Here is a 21,086-nt window from a genome sequence, read left to right on the forward strand (position 1 = left end):
AATATTAGAATAATTGTCATTAAGTACATGTATGTCTTTAATCACTTTAGTAAACATCATATAATATTTCAAAACCAGTCAGGATTTCGTAAGGAGACTCAACCGTAAACCAGTTACTTTCTTTATATATCATTGCAAAAAAATAAGACGATGAAAAAGATATCATAATTTGTGTTATACCTGAAGCATCCGATAGTATGACATAAAGGGTTATTATACAAACTTAAAGGTAGGTTTCACCCAACCAAATATTTTTTTTGTAAAATTTATAAACGGAAGAAAAGGTGAAAAAAAACATATTAAAAACTCCTCAATTAAATTTCTTAATGGGTATGAGATTGAACAAATGTGTCTTGAATAAAAAATCGAAGGAAATCCTTGATTTATTATGATCGTCAGGCTGACAGGATTGTATGAAAATGAAGCTGCGATGCATTGTGTTGTCGAAATTTCGCGCATGCGCATTGTTACGCACTAAAAGTAAATAAAATGGCTAACCGAAAGCGTGTGAGAAAAAAATGTATCAGAATCGCCATCAACAAGTAGGAAATTAGAATGGAATCGGTAGCACCCTAGAATATATCTAGGGAATGAAATTCAGAGTTGGCAATGTGACAATAAGAAACAAGAGGCCCATGGGCCTTAACGGTCATCTGACTCATGGCACAAAATAACAAAGTCACAGTATAAAGTATTGGTTAACGATTAATATAAACAATACAAGGAACTCATTAGTTGAATATGTAAGTTTCTGAAATAGGTTAATGTCATTTGTTGAACAAACTTGGTAGCCCTTCATCCATATATGGTTGTGACCCATTCAAGGATTAAGGAGGAGTAATATTTTAAAGCCAAATTTCAGCAAAGCTCCCATTTGGACCCCCGCCGTTCTATCCACATGGGTCTTACCTCGGTCCTTTATAAAATATGATTGTCCTCACTTAAAGTTCCCCCTTCTGAGCCCCGCCCCTCTGTCCCCATGGGTCGGACCTAACTCTTTTATATTAAATATGACTGTCCTTTCCGGCTCCTCTGTCCCAAGGGGTCGGATTTATATACTCGTTTATATAATATAGTACAGTCCTTCCCCTATGTTTTACACAAAATATGTAAAACAATCCACTCCAGGGTTAAGGAGGAGTAGGATTTTAAAGCTAAAACAAGTACTCATTGTAATGGACACCATTACATAATCCCCCAAACGACCCTCTCCCTCTCCCTCCCAATCCCTACCTGCAACAAATCAAGATTGCAGTTGCACACTGTATGAACATCTTGGAAGAAATTTTGAGGTACTTTTATATCAATGAATTGAACGAACAGGAAGTTGGCCTAGCGATAATCTCTCAATTTTTTTATCATATTGATCAGCATCCCTAAATACTCCTTTATACTAATTTTGATTTAAATCAGAGACAGAAATATAAAAACAGGATGTTGGCCCGGCTGCAATCTTGGAATACCAAAATCGTAGCGAAAATGTTTGCATGTAGTTCGCCATCCCATAAAATTCCTATAGACCAATTTTCATTTAGATCGGAGACTGAAACCTGAAAACAGGGAGTGGGCCAGCGGCCATCTTGAAATACTAAAATATTAACGAAAATGTTTGCATGTAGTTCGCCATCCCTTAAAACTCCTATAGACCAATTTTCATTGAGATCGGGGACCGAAACATAAAAATAGGTCGTGGGCCAGCGGCCATCTTGAAATACCAAAATCTTTACGAAAATGTTTGCATGTTGTTCGCCATCCATTAAAATCCCTAAAGACCAATTTTCATTGAGATCGGAGACTGAAACCTGAAAACAGGAAGTAGGCCAGCGGCCATCTTGGAATACCATAGGCTTTACGAAAATGTTTGCATTTTGTTCACCATCTCTTAAAAACCCTATAGAACACTTTTCATTGAGATCGTAGACCGAAACTTTAAAACAGGAAGTGGGCCAGCGGCCATCTTGGAAAACCTTTATATAAAATATGGTTGTCTTTTACACCAAATATGGATGAAATCCATCTAAGTATGAAGGAGGAGTAGGATTTTAAAGCTAAAATTAGGAAAATTTCCCCTTTTGCAGTCCCATCTCTTAGCCCTTAGGGGTCGGACCAGGCTCAGTTATATAAAATATGATTGACCTTTTCTAATGTTTCACACCAAATATGGACGAAATTCACACAAGAGTTAAAGAGAGGTAGGACTTTAAATAGCCAAATTAAGAAAATTCCCCCTTTTGGGGCCTAACCCCGCAGCCCCTAGGGGTCGGAGCAGGCTCATTTATACAAAATATGATTTCCCGTTCCAACAATGTTTCAAACCAAATTTGGTTGCCATCCATCCATGGATGAAGGAAGAGTAGGATTTGAAATCTAAAATTAAGAACATTTCCCCTTTTGGGGTCCTGCCCCTCTGTCCCCGGGCGTCGGACCTTACTCTTTTATATAAAATATGATTGTCCTTTGCCAATGATGTTTCACACTAATTATGGACGAAATCCACACAAGGATGAAAGACGAGTAGGATTTTAAAGCTAAAAGTATGAAAATTTCCCCTTTTGGAGCCCTGACCCTCTGTCCCAAGGTGTTGAACCTAACTCTATTATATATTAAATATCATTGTATTTCCCCAATGATGTTTCACACCAAATATGGATGAAATCCATCCAAGGATGAAGGAGGAGTAGACATTTAAATCTAAAAATAAGAAAAATCCCCCTTTTTGGGCCCAATCCCTCAGCCCCTAGGGGTCAGAGCAGGTTCATTTATATAAAATATGATTGCCCTTTCCCAACAATGTTTCAAACCAAATTGGTTGCCATCCATCCAAGGATGAATGAGGCGTAGGATTTTAAAGCTAAAATTAGGGGACAGACCCGGCTCATTTATATGAAAAAAATATTGTTTTTCCCCAATGATGTTGCACACCAAATATCGATGAAATCCATCAAAGAATGAAGGAGTAGGATTTTAAAGCTTAAATTAAGAAATATCCCCTTTTGAGGCCCCGCCCCTCTGCCCCTAGGGATCATATCTTACTCATTTATATAAAATATGATTGTCCTTCCCCCAAAGATGTTTCAAACCAAATATTGAAGTAATCAACTCGAGGGTTAAGGAGGAGTAGCGTTTTAAATGCAAAGGTTTACGCACGGGGCACGGGGCACGGTGCACGACGACGAACAAAGCATGATGACTTTTTTTTGAAAGTTTTAACACAAACCTTTTGTTTATATTCTTTATAGTAAAACCATATATTTTCTGAAAATAACGTTAAAATCTACCGAGGAAAGAGTGATTTTTTACGCCTCACGAAGTTCTATTGCTTGGGTAGCCATGTAATTCAGCCTCGGGCGGCATGAATGCACTGTACCACATTAACCGTATATTATGAACACCTCTATATATGAGAGAAAAGTATATATTCATGACTTCTGCTAAATGCAAAGCAGCTATAGCAACCAAATTTTGTTCAGTCAACTATATCACAGGGTTCGTAACATATTGTTGTCGCCTAATAACCATGTCATTATGTTTACTATAATATACCAGGTACAAGGAGACCTCGCGTGACCGGATTCAACTTTGCAAAAACACACACGTTTAATCGTTTTTGACATTTTCCTTTAAAACGCTTATTATTTGTATAGAAAACAATACATATAACAAACACAAAAATCTTTAAGGCATTTTAAGAGGCAGAGCATGTCTGAAACATCAATAAAAAGAATATATATCATGAAATTTGTAAGCTTTATACAGAAACACAAAGACACGTGGAACAAGAGATTGATAACACAACTAAGGAGATGATTTAAACGATCTACATCAAGTGAATGCAATAAACAAAAGTATCTCTCTCTATATATACTCTCTCTCTATATATATATATTTACCAATCTGGAATTTCAGAATAGCACAAGTCCTTTTTCCTGGGTTTTTTCCCAAAACGTTTCTGTTTTTGCATTTCAATTGTTGATCTATCGATTTCCATAAGGTATATTTAATTATAACAAATGAAGGGTATTAAGGAGAGAAGTACTTGGATAATAGATATAGGAATACAATGTTAATATACGTCAATTGGTCAGGTGACTGGTACAGTTGTTGACCGTTTTGTAATATTAAATTTTGTACCCATTAAAGGTAGAGAGGACGCCTCCATACAGATAGCAGGAACTTGAACCCGTTATGGCAACATGAACGACATCTTCTTTGTTCATCTCTATAACAGCAGAGTTTCCAAACGTAAGCCTTCCATATGCGGCGTAGGAGTAGGAACTCACAACGGTTGCGTTGTTATGGAAGAGGGTAAGGTAGCAGGATTTTGAGTAAGAGTATGTGACTCCTTGGTAGTTGAAGACATATACCCCATCAGCTTTCGATGTGAAGACTCCTGTGTGTTCATTGTATGCTTCTCCGACATTTGAGATGACACTGGAAAATTTCAGTCCGCCGTTGGTTCGACCACTGACATACGTATCCGATATATACGCACTGAATGCATACTGATCTCCTGAAACCATATGTATTTGAAAGAATAAAAAACAGTAAAAAAAGGACATAGTTATCCAGATCCCCCGCCAATGGAGATATCAAAGCTGAAGTAAGTGTGATTGTGGAGACTTATGTGTATGAAAAAAAACAGGAAAAAGGAAGTTGAGCTAAAGAAAGATGGAGTATAATTCAAGTAGAGCGGGGCTGTAATTGTTGAATCAGGTTGACATTTATATTAGACTATATACACAAAGATGGGTGGAATTTTGCAAAGTAACATTTATCATTTACCATGTTATTTTCAGCAATGTTTCCATGGTAACGGAAAAAGTGCAAAAAATTAAAAACCTAAAAATAGCAAACGGTACTACTAGACCATAAAAAGAATGTGTCTATGAAGTTTCGTGGAAATATCTCTGCTGGTTTTAGAGTTATGTTCCGGAAATGAACCTGCTACAAAAATCTGCCATTTTCAGCAATGTTTCCATGGTTACAGAAAAAAGCACAAAAAGTGAAAACCTAAAAATAGCAAAAGGCACTACTAGACCATAAGAACAATGTGTCTATGAAGTTTCATGGAAATATCTCTGCTGGTTTTAGAGTTGTGCTACGGAAAAGATTCTTACACAAAAATCTGCCATTTTCAGCAATGTTTCCATGGTTACAGAAAAAAGTACAAAAAGTGAAAACCTTAAAATAGCAAAAGGCACTACTAGACCATAAGACTAATGTGCCTATGGAGTTCCTTGCATATATCTCAACCGGTTTTCCAGTTATGCTGCGGAAACGAACCTGGTACAAAAATATGATATTTTCAGCAATGTTTCCATGGTTACAGGAAAAAGTGCAAAAAATGAAAACCTAAAAATAGCAAAAGGCACTACTAGACCATAAGAACAATGTGTCTATGAAGTTTCATGGAAATATCACTGCTGGTTTTAGAGTTGTGCTCCGGAAACGATTCTTACACAAAAATCTGCCATTTTCAGCAATGTTTCCATGGTTACAGAAAAAAGCACAAAAAGTGAAAACCTTAAAATAGCAAAAGGCACTACTAGACCATAAGGCCAATGTGTCTATGAAGTTCGTGGAAATATCACTTCTGGTTTTAGAGTTATGCTCCGGAAACGAACCTGGTCCAAAAATATGATATTTTCAGCAATGTTTCCATGATTACGGAAAAAATGTAAAATATGAAAACCTAAAAATAGCAAAAGGCACTACTAGACCATAAGACCAATGTGTGTATGAAGTTTCGTGGAAATATCTCTACTGGTTTTAGAGTTATGCTCCGGAAACCATTCGTTCGGACGGACGGACGGACGGAACCCATTTGTATATCCCCCGCCAACTTCGTTGGGCGGGGGATAAAAACCTCATTGAACTATTCAATTGAAGTGAGAAAATCAAGAAAAGATTTGCATTTGTTTTGATATTCTTGACTGAATAAAAGCACACAAGACTATCATTGTAACAATTTAACTAATCTATGAGCAGCAAGAAAAATCAGTTTCTTAAATAGGCATCAGTTGTAAATTGCATATATCAGTAATAATAAATATAATATATTGAAATATTTCAAGATTTTTATTTGTGAGTGGATTCACCTTAGACGAATGATGTTTTAGCTCACCTGACCCGAAGGGCCAGTGGGCTTGTCATGGCGCGGCGTCCGTCGTCCGTCCGTCTGTCAACATTTCCTTTAAATCGCTACTAGTCATAGAGTTCTGCATGGATTGTAACAAAATTTCGCCACAAACATTCTTTGGGGAAGGGGAACAGAACTTGTATAAATATTTGGCTCTGACCACCCGGGGCAGGAGAGGCGGGGCCCAATAGGGGAAATAGAGGTAAATCCTATAAAACGCTACTTGTCCTATAGTTCTGCATGGATTGTGACCAAATTTGGCCACAAACATCCTTGGTATAAGGGGAATAAAACTTGTATACATTTTGGCTCTGACCCCCCGGGGGCAGGAGGGATGTGACCCAATAGGGGAATAAGAGGTAAATATTCAAATTCCTTCAGAAAGAAACAATGAACCTGTATTCAGAACATAACTTGGCATTACAAACCAGGTAAGAGATACAGGCCCTGTGGGCCTCTTGTTTCATCTACTATGAACAAAAAAAAATAACAACAAATTTGATTATCAACCTAGAAAAAGCCTGTTCAAGTTCTAAACACTCCCACAGATGGTGCATACGCATTGTAACTTGATAAAACAAGTACAATTATAAAGATTATTTAGCCATGCGACATTTTTGTGATAAGTGAAACAGCCACCTTAAACAATATACACGGTTTATGTAGTACCAATAGTGTAACCCCTACCAGCACCTCCCCACAGTTACGATGTCTTATCCACTTCTCAAGGTGGAAACGTGAGAACCCAGAGTAGTATAAACCATAGCGAGACATGTTAAACAGAAACAATGAAAAATTCGATGTTTTAACACAAATTTCACAATACTAATAGAAGAAAAACTTAGTAAATAGGATTAAAAATTATAACTGTAATTATCAAGATGCCCGCTTAGAATTGAACCCTCTAAGTTTTGTATGACGACGAATACAATAGAGCTGGAATCATCTTATTTACATTGTGATTTACACAAGGAACACAATAAATTACTCATTAACTAGTAAATAGTCTGTACCTGTTGTACCGGACGGTCCCTCGGATTTGTCTGGGTCAAGTTGATCATCCAGCTTTTTCATTCTTCCCTCTAGCCTGTCGAGTTTATCCTCCAGGCGGTAAAGAAGGCATTCATATTCCTGTTTTGGGTCAATGGTGACTTCAGCCATTGCGGAGTTCAGTATTGTTTCTATGTTTGGACTCGAAGAACCCAGACCCGGCAATGTGACGGCGAGTGCGCTGAATAATGTTACTATCATTATCATGATTGCGATAATGTTCGGACTACAAAAGTAAACTCGGAGAAGTCTGTATGCTAATCCTCTAGATAAATACCTTGAAGCTGTGGTGTTGCTCCTCGAACTTTCGCATGATTTTATAGTACAATATATCGATATAAACTCTTGGATCCTAAAGCTGTCGCCATCATCAAAATTATCGTGTATCTTAACAAGGTAACGAACAAAACGGCCTTACGTTTCGTCTTTGACAATAATATGCCTAATGTATTAAACAAGAGATAGATACTTCAATACTATCCCTGACTACGATATTTTTCGCAATCGATTAACATCACAAATAGGGGTATATGTTACTGGACTTGGGCAAAATAATTACAGTTTCAAGCAATTTGCGATAAATTCCTTATATGCTGTGAAGTGCCATCAGCAAACGTCATTTCTGATAAAATTATAATTGATTAGCGAGTCAAGAAGATAACATCTGGGATAAAAAGAAAATTTAAAATCAGTCATTCAAATCAAAGACAAACTCCATTTGAACTAAATAAAGAAACGCATAATTTGTCTAAATCCTACTCTTTAATAAAACACACGCTAGACACCACTTGCACGAGAGGCCGTCCTTACCTGACCATAGCTGTATCTTAAAATGATCATAGTTGTTAATAGGGCCTACATCTTATATAAAACGGGCGTAAAATTTACTGATCTACGACAGCCACCCAAGTATTCCCATGTGTCAGGGAACCTTCCCTCCCCCTCATTCATTCATACTTATTGCACTCATTCAGTGTCACTCAAAACCCTTTGCTAAATTGAATAAAAATCTTCATTGACATCTTGTGGATTTCTAAATATCGACCAATCAGAAGCTTTAATTTCATTACTATGGCAATGGGGCTGTCGGTAAGTGGTACCATTGTGCTCGGTACCCACTTAAGCTCCACCGCCGACAGAGCATAAATTATATTCATCATTTGAACAATAACTGGTGTTTAATCGTGTATATATATATATGTCAAATTAACACAAAAAATAACATAAAATAATTTATTTCGCCTTTGGTGCATGCGCAATCATTACTTCATTCCATATAGATATTGTGCCACGGGATTTTTTCGGGATGCAATTCATTACTTTTCATATTTTGAACTTGAAGTAAACTTAAAAGCTCAATCTTTTCAATGGTGGTAATGATGTAAAGTTAGTAACTTTTATATTTATAACTGAAGAATAATACTAAATCCGTTGCTTCCGTTTTTGATAGTGAAAAAATACCATTTGTCAGCAGTGGAGCATCTTTAAATATAACCGATCGGAAGTCAGACAACTACGGTCATATCAATTGACGCATGCATCCCTTTGTACCGTGCTGAGTATTTGTGCAAAGTTTATCAATATTCGTGCAATAGACTTTTAGCCATCAACTGGGCAAATTTGTGGAGGAATAAAGAAACAAAATAAGATACAAAATAAAACTTATACGTCCCCTAACTTGTTTTTGGTGGCTTAATGGCTTAAAACCTCCGCAATTCTGCAGATATTTAGTATGTTCGAATTTGTGTAAACTTTATTATTCATATAAGCGTCAACAGTATCAATTTATCAGATTTTATCTTTTCAAAATTGATTAAAACACATCGAGAGATGTTTTCATTTTGTAGGGGATGTTACCGTTTATATCAAATGCAAAGTCAAGTTACGTGTTACATGGTCATTCTGATACAAAAATTTCATGATACAAACAAAACGATATAGCTCTTAACTCTTAACTTTATATGATGTGATTATATTTTGTTAATTTAGGCACTTTTGGTAGAACAAAAGTGCAATTACTTTACTGACATGTAAAACTGCAAAGATTTGTTACAAGATATGCTAAATAAGATGATGGTAATAGCAGGTAAAATGACCATTCAGTTTTCATTTTCAATCGCTGCCTTTGGAACAGTGATCAGATTTGAAAAGAAAACGATAATGTTGATGATGAAAAACCTGTTAAAGAAGCCAGTCGGTTTTCAAAGTTTCAACTTTTTATTAAACTCTATTTGTGAAATTAAGATGAGGTTTATAAAACTACTTTAATGTAAGTTGATACTGCTAATGACGCAACCAAACTATATAAAGTAGAATCAATTTTCATCCTATGATTTGATGATCAAATAGTTTTTACAAATCAAAGGTTAAATTATAGTGTTCTTGTTTGAAAGCAAAACAATTAAAAATAACTGTCGGAAGTTACCTGATAGTACTATAGTTGACGACAGATTGGAATCACAAGACAGGCATCGATATAACACTATAAAAGTGAAGACTTTGTGAAGCGTCAACGGAGTTTACAGGTTGCTATCTTAGCTCGACATTCACGACAGCTGATGATCCTAGTCAAGATGATGTTTCAGTGTTTTGTGTTTTCCTCCTGTCGGCAACATCAGAGAGGACAACGTCACCCTTATCAAAGGCAGACGTAGCACTATCTTCAGAGGTCACTGTAGATATGAAAGGGAAACAGAGAATCCGGAAAACAAGTACGCATGTCTCATGTACCGCTTAGAGGACAAGTTGGATAGAATGGAGGAAAATATGGCGGAGCTAGAAAGAAAAGTAAATGCTAGCACCAGTTGCTAAGTTTATCTGGACGACGGACGGACAAAAGGTCATCCTGACGGGAACGGGGTGAAGGCAGTGTGGTTTTCATTTAAATATATCTTTATTAAATCAAAAGATTTAATTCTGGATCGGGCAGCAAGCAATAAAGCCTATATAAACCCTCTCCACATGATTGTATGCATGTATTACAAATGGTATATATACAATTTAGAAATATATTTCATCTTTTAAAGCATATTTACGCTGAACTAGATCTATAAAATAATATTAAATCAATTTAAGGATTAACAAAAATCATACGTATTACTGAAAGTACTAATAAATACTTATTTACATACATAACTAGAAGATATTACCTATAGCGATATTACCTATACATGCATATCTTCCTGTTCTATTAAACTTTAATATTTAAATATTTGCTTAATAAAAAAATTATGATTTTAGCTTAACTGGATTTTGATTATGATTATAACTTAAAACTCAAAACTTAATCCCTTAATGTCACTCTCACTCCGGACGTTTAATGTAACTAGGCAGCACTAAAATATCCATAGTGTTTTACCACAAAGTGCCTACCCAGTCAAAAATATTCGGAGTATGAGCAACATTGAGGGAGTAATATATAAATACTACCTGTATTAGAGGGTGACAGTGCCTAGTGTCACCCCGAGGATATCACTGTCACGGAGCTTTTCGTTCATATAGTGATATTCCAAGGGGTGACACTAGGCACTGTCACCCTCTAATGCAGGTAGTATTTATTTCATTATACCAAAAGTCTAGAAACAAAACTAGTTTTCAAGTATTTGCAACCTATTGAAACATTTTAACTGATTTTAGCAAAAGTCGAACAGTCACCGTCGGCAGTAGAATAGCATATCAGCTTCTACTCAGTAGCGCTAACTATCACTGCATTATAAAAAAGAATACTCACAATAAGCATTAAGTGAAATTTCTTGTTGTCTTGTCTCCTGCGTTTGTTTAAATCTTAACGTTTTTGTAAATCTCAATGAATTTTGATTTCGTCCCGTCGTCTGTTTACAACAAATAGCAACGTAACGAAGACGCTTGAAATCGCATGTCTTCCGTTCACCTAATCACCGACGGGTTCCTAAAAAGCAACATATAGCGCTTTGACGGTAAGCGAAAAGACATGAACGAAAAGCTCCGTCCTTAATATGATATTTTTATTGATTAACAGAATAATTTGGCAAAACTATTACTATTTAGCTCCAGATAAATTTTGAAGCGTCGCTTCAAAAAACAAAGATGGCGTCGAAAAAAGAAACGAGTGCGCATCTTTTTCGGGCGGTTAATATTTTGCACTGTCAAAATACACTATCACCCGTTGCTAGGGGGTTGCTACGAACGTGTCTATTGTTTCATATTGTTCTAATGTTACCTGCCGTGTGATAGTGTAATTACCAAATATCTCTCGACCAATCAGAATGCAGGATTCTCACCTGAGGTATAATAAACAATTATATCTAAATGCATGAATATTCATTTTTTCAACTCATAAAGAAAAGGGATTAATCAGTGTTATTGGTTTATTCTTCACATTCACGTTTTCATCTGTCTTAGAGCCAAGTCACATCAAAAATATATGATACAGTAAAGGGTAGGTGGAAGTAAATATAGTTTTAATGCAGTTAAAGTAATCAATATATCAAGTTACTTCAAAATTAAAATTAACAATAGCTCTAAAGTCTACTTGTTGATTCAATGTAATATCTGAATGTATGCACACATTCCAGAATTAAGCTCCTAACTGAGGTGATTTCTTCCCCTTCATAGATGTGGATGAATGTTTAAGTTGAGATTTAACTTAAAGAGGCTCCACCGCCGACAGAGCATTAACGGTATTCATCAATTTAAGAATAATTGGTGTTTAATCGTGTATATATATGTCTAATTAACACAAAAATGATATGAAATGATTTATTTTGCTTTTGGTGCATGCGCAATCAATACATCATTCCATATAGAACATAATACCATGGAACTTTTTCGGGATGCAATTAATTATTTTCAATAATTTGTCTTGAAGTAAAGTTAGAAGCTCAAACTTTTCAATAGTGGTAATGGTGTAAAGTAAGTAACTTTTGTAACTAAAGAAAAATAGTAATTCGTCTGCTCCTGTTTTTGATAGCGAAAAAAGGCATTTGTCAGCGTTGGAGCGTCTTTAAGATTTAGTTGGATATCTACTTGCAGATGAGACAGAGAATCAACTAAGAGTTGTCTTTCAATTATAAATCTTGGACAAAATACTGCAGTCTTCCAAATCACGCACCTCGCACAACATACACGCAACACACCGCATACATGAGAGGCCGTCTTTACATGACCATGGCTGTTAATAGAACGTTTATTAAACAAACAAACAAACAAAATAGAAAGAAATGAGAAAAATCCTCAACAGAGCTGCCATAGATACAAGATGCATTATCAATAAGATGATCTCTATATAAATCTGAATTTAATTGACTTGCTTGGTTTTTAAGTTGGCATAAAATAATATTACATGATCTAAATCCACTATATCTGAAAGCATCGGTACATAATTCATCAGCAATCGTGGGTATGACATGACGGACTAGCTCCCGTTTTTGGTTCACATGGTGATCTCATAGCATAATAATTACAATCAAGTCTATTCCAATAAGACATTAAACTAGGATAAAAACTATTAAAGTATATTGTGTGATTATTCGTTCTAGTAGGAATTGGCTGATGCTAACATCGATAATAAAAATTAATTTTTGAAGGACGTCCCCTTTTTAGTTTTAAAAGGTGGTCGCTAGATGCAGGTATAGTGAGCTCGTTCCCATGGATTTTTGTCTGTGACTTAATCTATGTCTTATCCGAGGCGACAGATCAGCGTCTTTGGCAGATGTATATTAATTTGTATATTTTTTGTTATCACTCCACTGAACATTAGTTTTTCTTCGTGTGCGCGGTGTTAAAGATCTAAAAAAGTCATTCTTGATGGTCAAGTATAATACGAAAAACACATGCATGTTTTACAAAATAGAGTCGTTCACCATTTATGTTTTAACATGTTTGGACGGATTTACGGTTCATGTTTTCTTAAACACTGCAATATAGAATTGTAGTTAACAGTCTCATCAATACTATTTAACCATTAACATAGAAGATATGACTACTTTTGGTGTAAAGTACTGATGTGTGTGTTACTGTGTTTCTGACAGCAAATCTGGAAATGTACACAGTGTAGAGAGTATTATGATATTGCGCGTCTTTTTTACAAGGATACTTTGAAATATCTCTTCTAGTTGATAAGTTAAACATTGTTGACTGTGACGTAAATGTGTTTCTTTGCTAAAATAATCCAAAGATGAGGAATTAGTTGTAATAGTTGCAGAAAGTCACTTGTAGTTCCAGTGTTACACTTCGGTTGCTATTTAAAGCCAAATATACGAGATATATGAAAACTAAAGTAGTTGATTTCGACTTTGTCGTATTGTCGCTTCTGCTAAAGCGATGATGATATGATCGACAGTGTGCTAAGCGAAGGAAAAACTCCGGCCCGCGCCAATACGACAAAATTATGCGACAATTCGAGAAAACAATGTTGTGCCATTGACTGGGTATTTTTTCGCTCCGCCCACTGTCAGGTCTCGTATTGTCGCATTGGCGCATTTTGCATTGCGATTCTGAACTGTTTTATCCAATCTATTTTCTGCTTTGTTACTTATGTGACATTTTTATACCTTTTTTTCGATGTATTACATGTGTGTTTTATTCCCTATATTGCATTTTTTGGACTTTCGTTTATAAATCAGGAAACTAATTAAAACGTTAAACCCGCTTTAAAAGATCGTCTGGATAAAAAGAAACGATTACACGCGACAAATAATAACTGTATATATGTACGTGTATTATGTTTTACGAATCATTACTGAATGGAAAGGAAATTGTAACCAGCGTAAGTGGCTGTTTTCGTGGTTCTTTGATGCTAAATATATTGGAATAATCCATAGCAAGTTCATTGATATAGGAATAAGTTATTTCCCGTGTGTACACACATGACTATCGAAAATATGCTGTTATTTTAACAATAATACACGAGCCACCAAAAATAGATATTGGATATTAGTGGTGACGACATCATTTCCAATTTTAAGTGTTAACGACATCATTTTGATATTATATCTTAATATGAGGATTATGTATGTAATTCAAAATTTAACAGTGATTAATTACAATATGCAACATCATATAACAAAGTATTCAACATGCGACATCGGAAATGTGCAGAAATGTTGGATTATTTACACAACCACGCTTGATTGTGTTAACGATATCAGGCACTATTTTGAAATTGTGTTGGAGTGTTTGAAGAACCGGAGAGAATTGTAACACAAATAACATTTGCTATAGTTACATGGAAATGTCCGGGATACAGTGCACTCATTGTCTTATTGAGATTGTCGTTATTGGTGACACAGCATACAATTTTCTACCTTGAAGCGAACAATTTTCCGCCATTTTAATTGCAACGGCAACCATGTACATTTGTTTTTGTATGTGACATAGTTTCTCCCCCGTGGTAAATGTCGTAAAAATTCCACCAGTCGCACCACTGCCCTTTTCAATCACAAAATTGAGAAAACAAAGAAATTTATTCCTTAATCCCAATTAATACTCATTAGTTACATTAAATATAAAGTAATATATGATTTTATGACCTATCCATTGTAGAATATTCAAAATCTTGAATCACAATAACAAAGTATTTCGAAATTTTAGGGAATTATCATTTACTTTTCAAGCTAGATGATGATTGCAACTGCATTCTTCGAAATATTTTTTTTATATACAGCTGAAAGGCATATAAAGTGAAATAATAACAAAATTTAGAAAAAAAATGGGTGGGAGTAGATTATCATATAAAAAAATAAGGTTTTTACCAATTTTCACACATCCAGAATATTTAGTACATATATGTATAATGTTGTTTTTTTTCTCCAAAATATTGTGCTTTCAAAGTGTTGGCAATGGCATCAAATCACGCCATAACAAGTTTTTAGGTCATCTGACCCGAAGGGTCAGGATGATCTATAGTCATCGTGATTCGTCCGTCGTCGTCCGCCGTCCGCCGTGCGCCGTCCGTCGTGCGTAAACTTTTTCCTTTAAAACGCTACTCCTCCTTAACGGCTAAGCGGATTTCATCCATATTTGGTGTGAAGCATCATTGGGGAAGGACAATCATATTTTATATAAATGTGCTTGGTCCAACCCCTAGGGGATGAGGGATGGGGCCCCAAAAGGGGCAAATTTTCGTATTTTAAGCTTTAAAATCCTACTCCTCCTTCATCCTTGGGTTGATTTCATCCATATTTAGTATGAAACATCATTAGGGAAGGACAATCATATTTTATATAAATGAGCCTGGTCCGACCCCTAGGGTCAGAGGGGTGGGGCCCCAAAAGGGCAAATTTTCTTAATTTAAGCTTTAAAATCCTACTCCTCCTTCATCCTTTGATGGATTTCATCCATATTTGGTTTAAAACATCATTTGAGAAGCACAATCTTATTTTATATAAATGAGATTGGTCCCACCCCTAGGGTCAGAGGGGCGGGGCCCCAAAAGGGCAAATTTTCTTAATTTAAGCTTTAAAATCCTACTCCTCCTTCATCCATATTTGGTGTGAAACATCATTGGGGAAGGAAAATTATTTTTTGATATAAATGAGAAAGGTCCTACCCCTAGGGGCTGAGGGGTGGGGCCCCAAAAGGGCAAATTTTCTTAAATGTAGCTTTAAAATCTACTCCTCCTCAACTCTTGAGAGGATTTCATCCATATTTGGTGTAAAACATCATTAGGGAAGAACAATCAGATTTCAGTATTCCAAGATGGCCACTGGCCCACTTCCTGTTTTCAGTCTTCCGTATCTGATCTCAATGAAAATTGGTCTATAGGGGTTTTAAGGGATGGCGTACAACATACAAACATTTTTATAAAGATTTTGGTATTCCAAGATGGTCGCTGGCCCACTTCCTGTTTTCAGGTTTCAGTCTCTGATCTCAACAAAAATTAGTCTGTAGAGGTTTAAAGGGATGGCGAACAACATGCAAATATTTTCATAAAGATTTTAGTATTCCAAGATGGCTGCGAGCCCACTTCCTGTTTTCAGGTTTCAGTCTCTGATCTCAACAAAAATTAGTCTGTAGAGGTTTTAAGGGATGGCGAACAACATGCAAACATTTTGGTAAAGATTTTGGTATTCCAAGATGGCCACTGGGCCAACTTCCTGTTTTTATATTTCGGTCTCTGATTTCAATGAAATTTAGTATAAAGGGTTATAAAGGGATGCTTATCAGTATGATAAAAATTTTGAAAGATTTTTGCTGGGCAAACCTCCTGTTTTCAAATTTTCGTCTGCAATTCATTGAATGTAAAAGTACCTCAAAATTTCTTTCAAAATGTTCATACACTGTGCAACTGCATTCTTAATTTGTCGCAGGTGGAGATGGGGAGGGGGAGGGAGAGGGTCATTTGGGGGATTATGTATTAGTGTCCATTACAATGAGTACATGTACTTGTTTTAGCTTTAAAATTCTACTCCTCCTTAACCCTTGAGTGGATTTCATCCATATTTTGTGTAAAAGATCGTAGAGGAAGGACTGTCATATTTTATATAAACAAGTTAGGTCCGACCCCTGGGGACAGAGGGGCGGGGCTCAGAATGGGGAATTTTGATTAAATTTTGCTTTAAAAGCCTACTCCTTCCTAACCCTTGAGTGGATTAATGCATCCATATTTTGTGTGAAACATCACTGGAGAAGGACAATCATATTTAATATAAAAGAGTTAGGTCAGACCCTAGGGGACAGAGGGGTGGGGCTCAGAAGGGGGAACATATTTTATAAAGGACGAGGTAAGACCCATGGGGATAGAACGTCAGGGGTCCAAAATGGGAGCTTTGCTGAAATTTGGCTTTGAAATCCGACTCCTCCTTCATCCTTGAATGGGTTAATACCATATATGGATGAAGGGCTACCAAGTTTGTTCAACAAATGACCTTTACCTATTTCAGAAACTTACATATTCAAAAAAGGAGTTCCTTGTATTGCTTATATTAATTGTTAACCACTCCATTATACTGTGACTGTTGTTTTGTGCCATGAGTCAGATGACCGTTAAGGCCCTTGGGCCTCTTGTGTTAAAAAATTGATAAACATTATGTGATCAATCAACTGAAGTTTGATATCGATTTTTTTTAATTTTCTTCAGAATTTTCGTGAATTCCATTAAGGTTAACTAAGATTTTTTTTCAGTTTAAAAACTAACAGCATCATGTATGGTTAATGAAACAGTTAAAAGTTTTTGAGGTCCACAGTTTTATTTTTTATAAGAAGCTTGGTGTATCGTTAACACATCATACTATCAATCAAAATGGCTTAAAGCTTATCATTTCAGGTATTAAATTTTATACGAAAATTGGTTATCACATGAATTGTACATGTCAGGGGGAGCAAAATTAATTAATTTATACGTGACACAAAGCTTAGTAACATACAGTTTATGTAATACACTGCATCTAAATGATTTCCAGTTTGATCAGACACTCTCATTTCCTGTTTGACTGTTTCTCCATTATCTCTGTACGATTAACCCAATATCTATCAATTAACATTTTCTAATTATCAAATAATACTAACATTGAATTCAAATATGATAATTGACGTCAGATATAATCCAGTTTTGATGATCTACTTACAGATAACGTGTATTTTCATTATCAAAACTGCTAAATTCAGTTAGTTATTTTACAAGATAAAAGGCGTATTTGGCATGAATATACATGTATCTTAATCTTAAATGATACGTAAATGAGTTTCCCGACCAAATTAAACTTAAAATCTAAAACAATATAAAACAATATAATATGTAAAAGTGGTGAGATTTACATTTGTTAGCATGAATCAACATACATGTTAACTATCAGAAGTGTTATCCCTGCAAATAATTGGACTGCTGTAGGTTTGTAACATGATCAATGGAACCTAGTAACTCTTCCCTTTCAAACCACACAGTTACAGAATCCCATTTTAATCAGTCTCTTCAATGTAAATTTACTCTATATTTACAAAATAAATCATTTGAACAGGACATATTAGTGAAGCTACCTCAAATACAAAACAGTTTATTATGGTCTTAAAACACCCAAATGTTTTGTAATTTTGAACTTTTAAACTTTTTCTACAAAGTATCACTAAATAAATCAATTTGAAATCATATCAAGCGTTACAGATGAGTACTGAATTATATATTAATGTTGATAAACATATTCATAGCATTATGTAATGTTGCTAAACATAGACCTTGCCATATTATAACCTTTAAATTTGCCGGTCCACATTTTTTTCTGAAATTTTCACAACATTTACTTCAGTTAATGAGCCAACTTTTTAGAAAATATTTTGTTGCACTCGAACCAGAAGTGGGTGAATCACAATTTTTGATAATAGACATGGCCGAAAATAACACCCAACATTTCACATTTTCTGTCTTAAAAATGTAACCAAAATTTTATTAGTTACATTTTGCCTTCGTATTTGTTATCTTAATATGTAATTATTTATACTCTTTAGAATAAAATACAGTTTGATAAAATTAAACATTATTTTGATACATTTTTTGGATCAATAAGGGAACCCTGTCATACACCTCCGCTGGGCAACTTTAATTTGGCCATAGCACAGACCCCTGGGACATTTAAATTTTTTAAACGTATTTCAAGGATTGGCATTTATGTTGTTACATGTAACATTGAGTTTTAATAAAATAAGTTCGTTGGCAAATTTATTCTAAATCCATGGAATCTTTTTAACCTGTGTTTTTATCAGTGTCTGGCACTTATATATGTGTCGGTATATCATACTATGAGATTAAGTAACATTGTGTATATATATATCTCCTGTTTCCTTAGCAACGGAAAAGGATTTCAACATTAATGAAATGACTGTATATACATTATTTTAAGCAACCGGAAGTCCATAGTACGCGTAGGAGTACACTATGTCATTGTTTGAAGAAACTTTAATACATCTCCACAAGCTAGCCTTAGCTTACCAACGATGTCAACTGAGCGAATACTGAGCGAAAAATTTCCATTGTTCGTGAAAGAGGTCCTTTACCCATGGCATCATAAATATTGGTGGAGATATAATGAACATACTGGAGTGTTTATATCACAGCTAACGGCTTGTACGATTTCACCTATAAAGGCCTTTGGTATGAGACCAGAGCGTGTTCCTTCCTGACCCTTTTCCACAACAACGGTACTCTCGTGAGTTGTTGTAGCTACAGTAAATATAGATATCCAATGAAGGTAAACAGCGTTGTCGTTGAACTGGGAAAGTATGATGTGGTTCACGTTGGTATTACGGGATCAAGTGCGTGTTACTTGCGCGGTGGTAAATATGTGACCTTCACTGGAAAGAAAATTGGAATAGACAGACACATTGACAACAGTTAAAGGCTCCCGACCGACCTACGTTTACTAAACTTTTATTCCTCTGACGTAGATCAGTGTCTGCTTATGAGATTATTCCATATAAAACCTTTATCGATATCGCTTGTTGTTTGATCTTTTTTTCCTGACTGATGTTTTTCAATAAAGCCTATGATATATTCTACTTTACGCGTTCTTCTTAATTTTATGTTGATGCTTTATGTGTTGGTGATTCAGAGTCAACAAATATTACAAAGGTTACTTTTAATATCCCCTGGTAGTATTGTATACCCTCTGGCCCAATATGTGGTTAAAATTCTTATGTTTAAGCCTGTTATCAAACAATACTTTATACGTGAAACATAGTACATCCACACAACGTATCGAAATGGCTGTTAATAAGGATACTTAGTGGAAACAGAAATACCAAATGTCCCCCATGAACGTTGAATACAGTTAATAATATATTACGTGAAAGTGAAATTAAAGGTTTGTTAAATATATTAAAAGTCGGCAAGGGTTCGTGTCTTCATTTGTTATGGTTATGGTTCTAATACTGTGTGTAGACCCAATTGTTGTTTACCTTTTCCCAAATGTATCTATCCAAATGTATGGAAAATGGATAACGTTATACCATTAAACAAGAAAGATGATAGCTATTATCCGTCTAAATTTATATCAATCTTTTTTATCGATATTAAGGAAGGTGTTCAATTAAATGCATAACTTTTTTCGAAATATCTCTGTTTTATTAGCATCAGTCAGGTTTCATGCCTGGGCATTCTACAGTACATGTATTCCAACTAATTGAATTGTATCAAAAATGTGAATGTCCCTCGAAGAAAGAATGACATTTGTTTAATTTTATGATATTTCTTAAGCCTTTGATGGTTTATTGCATTGAGGACTGCTTCTAAAATTGTGCGAGGTGCGTGTTTTGGGAGATTGCATTGAGGACTAACAGCTATGATCATGTAAGGACGGCCTCTCATGTATGCGGTGTGTTGCGTGTATGTTGTGCGAGGTGCGTGTTTTGGGAGACTGCGGTATATCCATGTTGTATCTTCTTTTATAGTGGAACTGTTGCCCTTTTCATAGTGCTATATCACTGAAACATGCCGCCGAAGACACAAAGCAACACACCCTACCCAGTCACATTATACTGACAAAAGGAAAGGGATATGGTTTTTCGGGGATCGTTCTTGTAAATGACTTAAAATATCTTGAAATCGTAGAAAAGAAAGTCTTTGTTAATAAGTGTTCTTCTCGTTTAGGTACTATTGAAGCAAGATTGCCTCAAGGCAGGGAGGTTTACCATGGGGAACATGACATTATATCTAGGTTCAATCCACGTCATATTCTATTCTACCATTATGTAAGATACATAACTTCATTCAAGTAAACAAAATAGTGTTTCGCGTTGGCTATTTCGTTTTATAGGTATAAATACATGTGCATGTACATGAAAAACAGGTATACATGGAGAAACAACTTAAAAGAAATTTGAATACACACGTAAAATGTTGAGTTTGGCATCCATTTTATATTTTTGACAGATGGGATAGTTTTTTCTGTGTTAAAAGATATATTCAAATAAATATGATTTCAAGATGGCG

The 21,086-nt window shown here is 35.4% G+C and overlaps 2 protein-coding genes across 2 annotated transcripts; one reads left to right on the top strand and one right to left on the bottom strand.

Annotated features, from left to right (window-relative positions):
* Positions 1–3,755: 3,755 nt before the first annotated feature.
* LOC138331722 (complement C1q tumor necrosis factor-related protein 3-like) lies at positions 3,756–7,479 on the bottom strand. Its single transcript, XM_069279474.1, has 2 exons — positions 7,153–7,479; positions 3,756–4,510 (listed from the first exon to the last, which is right to left on the bottom strand). Exons 1-2 carry the CDS (start codon positions 7,394–7,396, stop codon positions 4,119–4,121), a joined length of 636 nt encoding a protein of 211 aa, XP_069135575.1. The 5' UTR covers positions 7,397–7,479; the 3' UTR covers positions 3,756–4,118.
* On the top strand, positions 7,407–19,495 carry LOC138330609 (uncharacterized). The gene is made up of 3 exons (XM_069278168.1): positions 7,407–7,423; positions 9,775–9,976; positions 19,348–19,495. The coding sequence occupies exons 1-3, from the start codon at positions 7,407–7,409 to the stop codon at positions 19,492–19,494; spliced, it is 366 nt and encodes a 121-aa protein (XP_069134269.1). The 3' UTR covers position 19,495.
* The last annotated feature ends 1,591 nt before the right edge of the window (positions 19,496–21,086 follow it).

The sequence above is a fragment of the Argopecten irradians genome, chromosome 9, assembly GCF_041381155.1.
Source record: "Argopecten irradians isolate NY chromosome 9, Ai_NY, whole genome shotgun sequence".
NCBI classification, from domain to species: domain Eukaryota; kingdom Metazoa; phylum Mollusca; class Bivalvia; order Pectinida; family Pectinidae; genus Argopecten; species Argopecten irradians.

Coding starts and splice junctions, on each gene's coding strand:
- LOC138330609 (XM_069278168.1), top strand. Junction 9,977..19,347: donor TGGCGGAGCTAGAAAGAAAA/GTAAATGCTAGC, acceptor TATCCAATGAAG/GTAAACAGCGTTGTCGTTGA.
- LOC138331722 (XM_069279474.1), bottom strand. CDS start 7,396: ATGATAATGATAGTAACATTATTCAGCGCACTCGCCGTCACATTGCCG. Junction 4,511..7,152: donor GGGACCGTCCGGTACAACAG/GTACAGACTATT, acceptor ATATGGTTTCAG/GAGATCAGTATGCATTCAGT.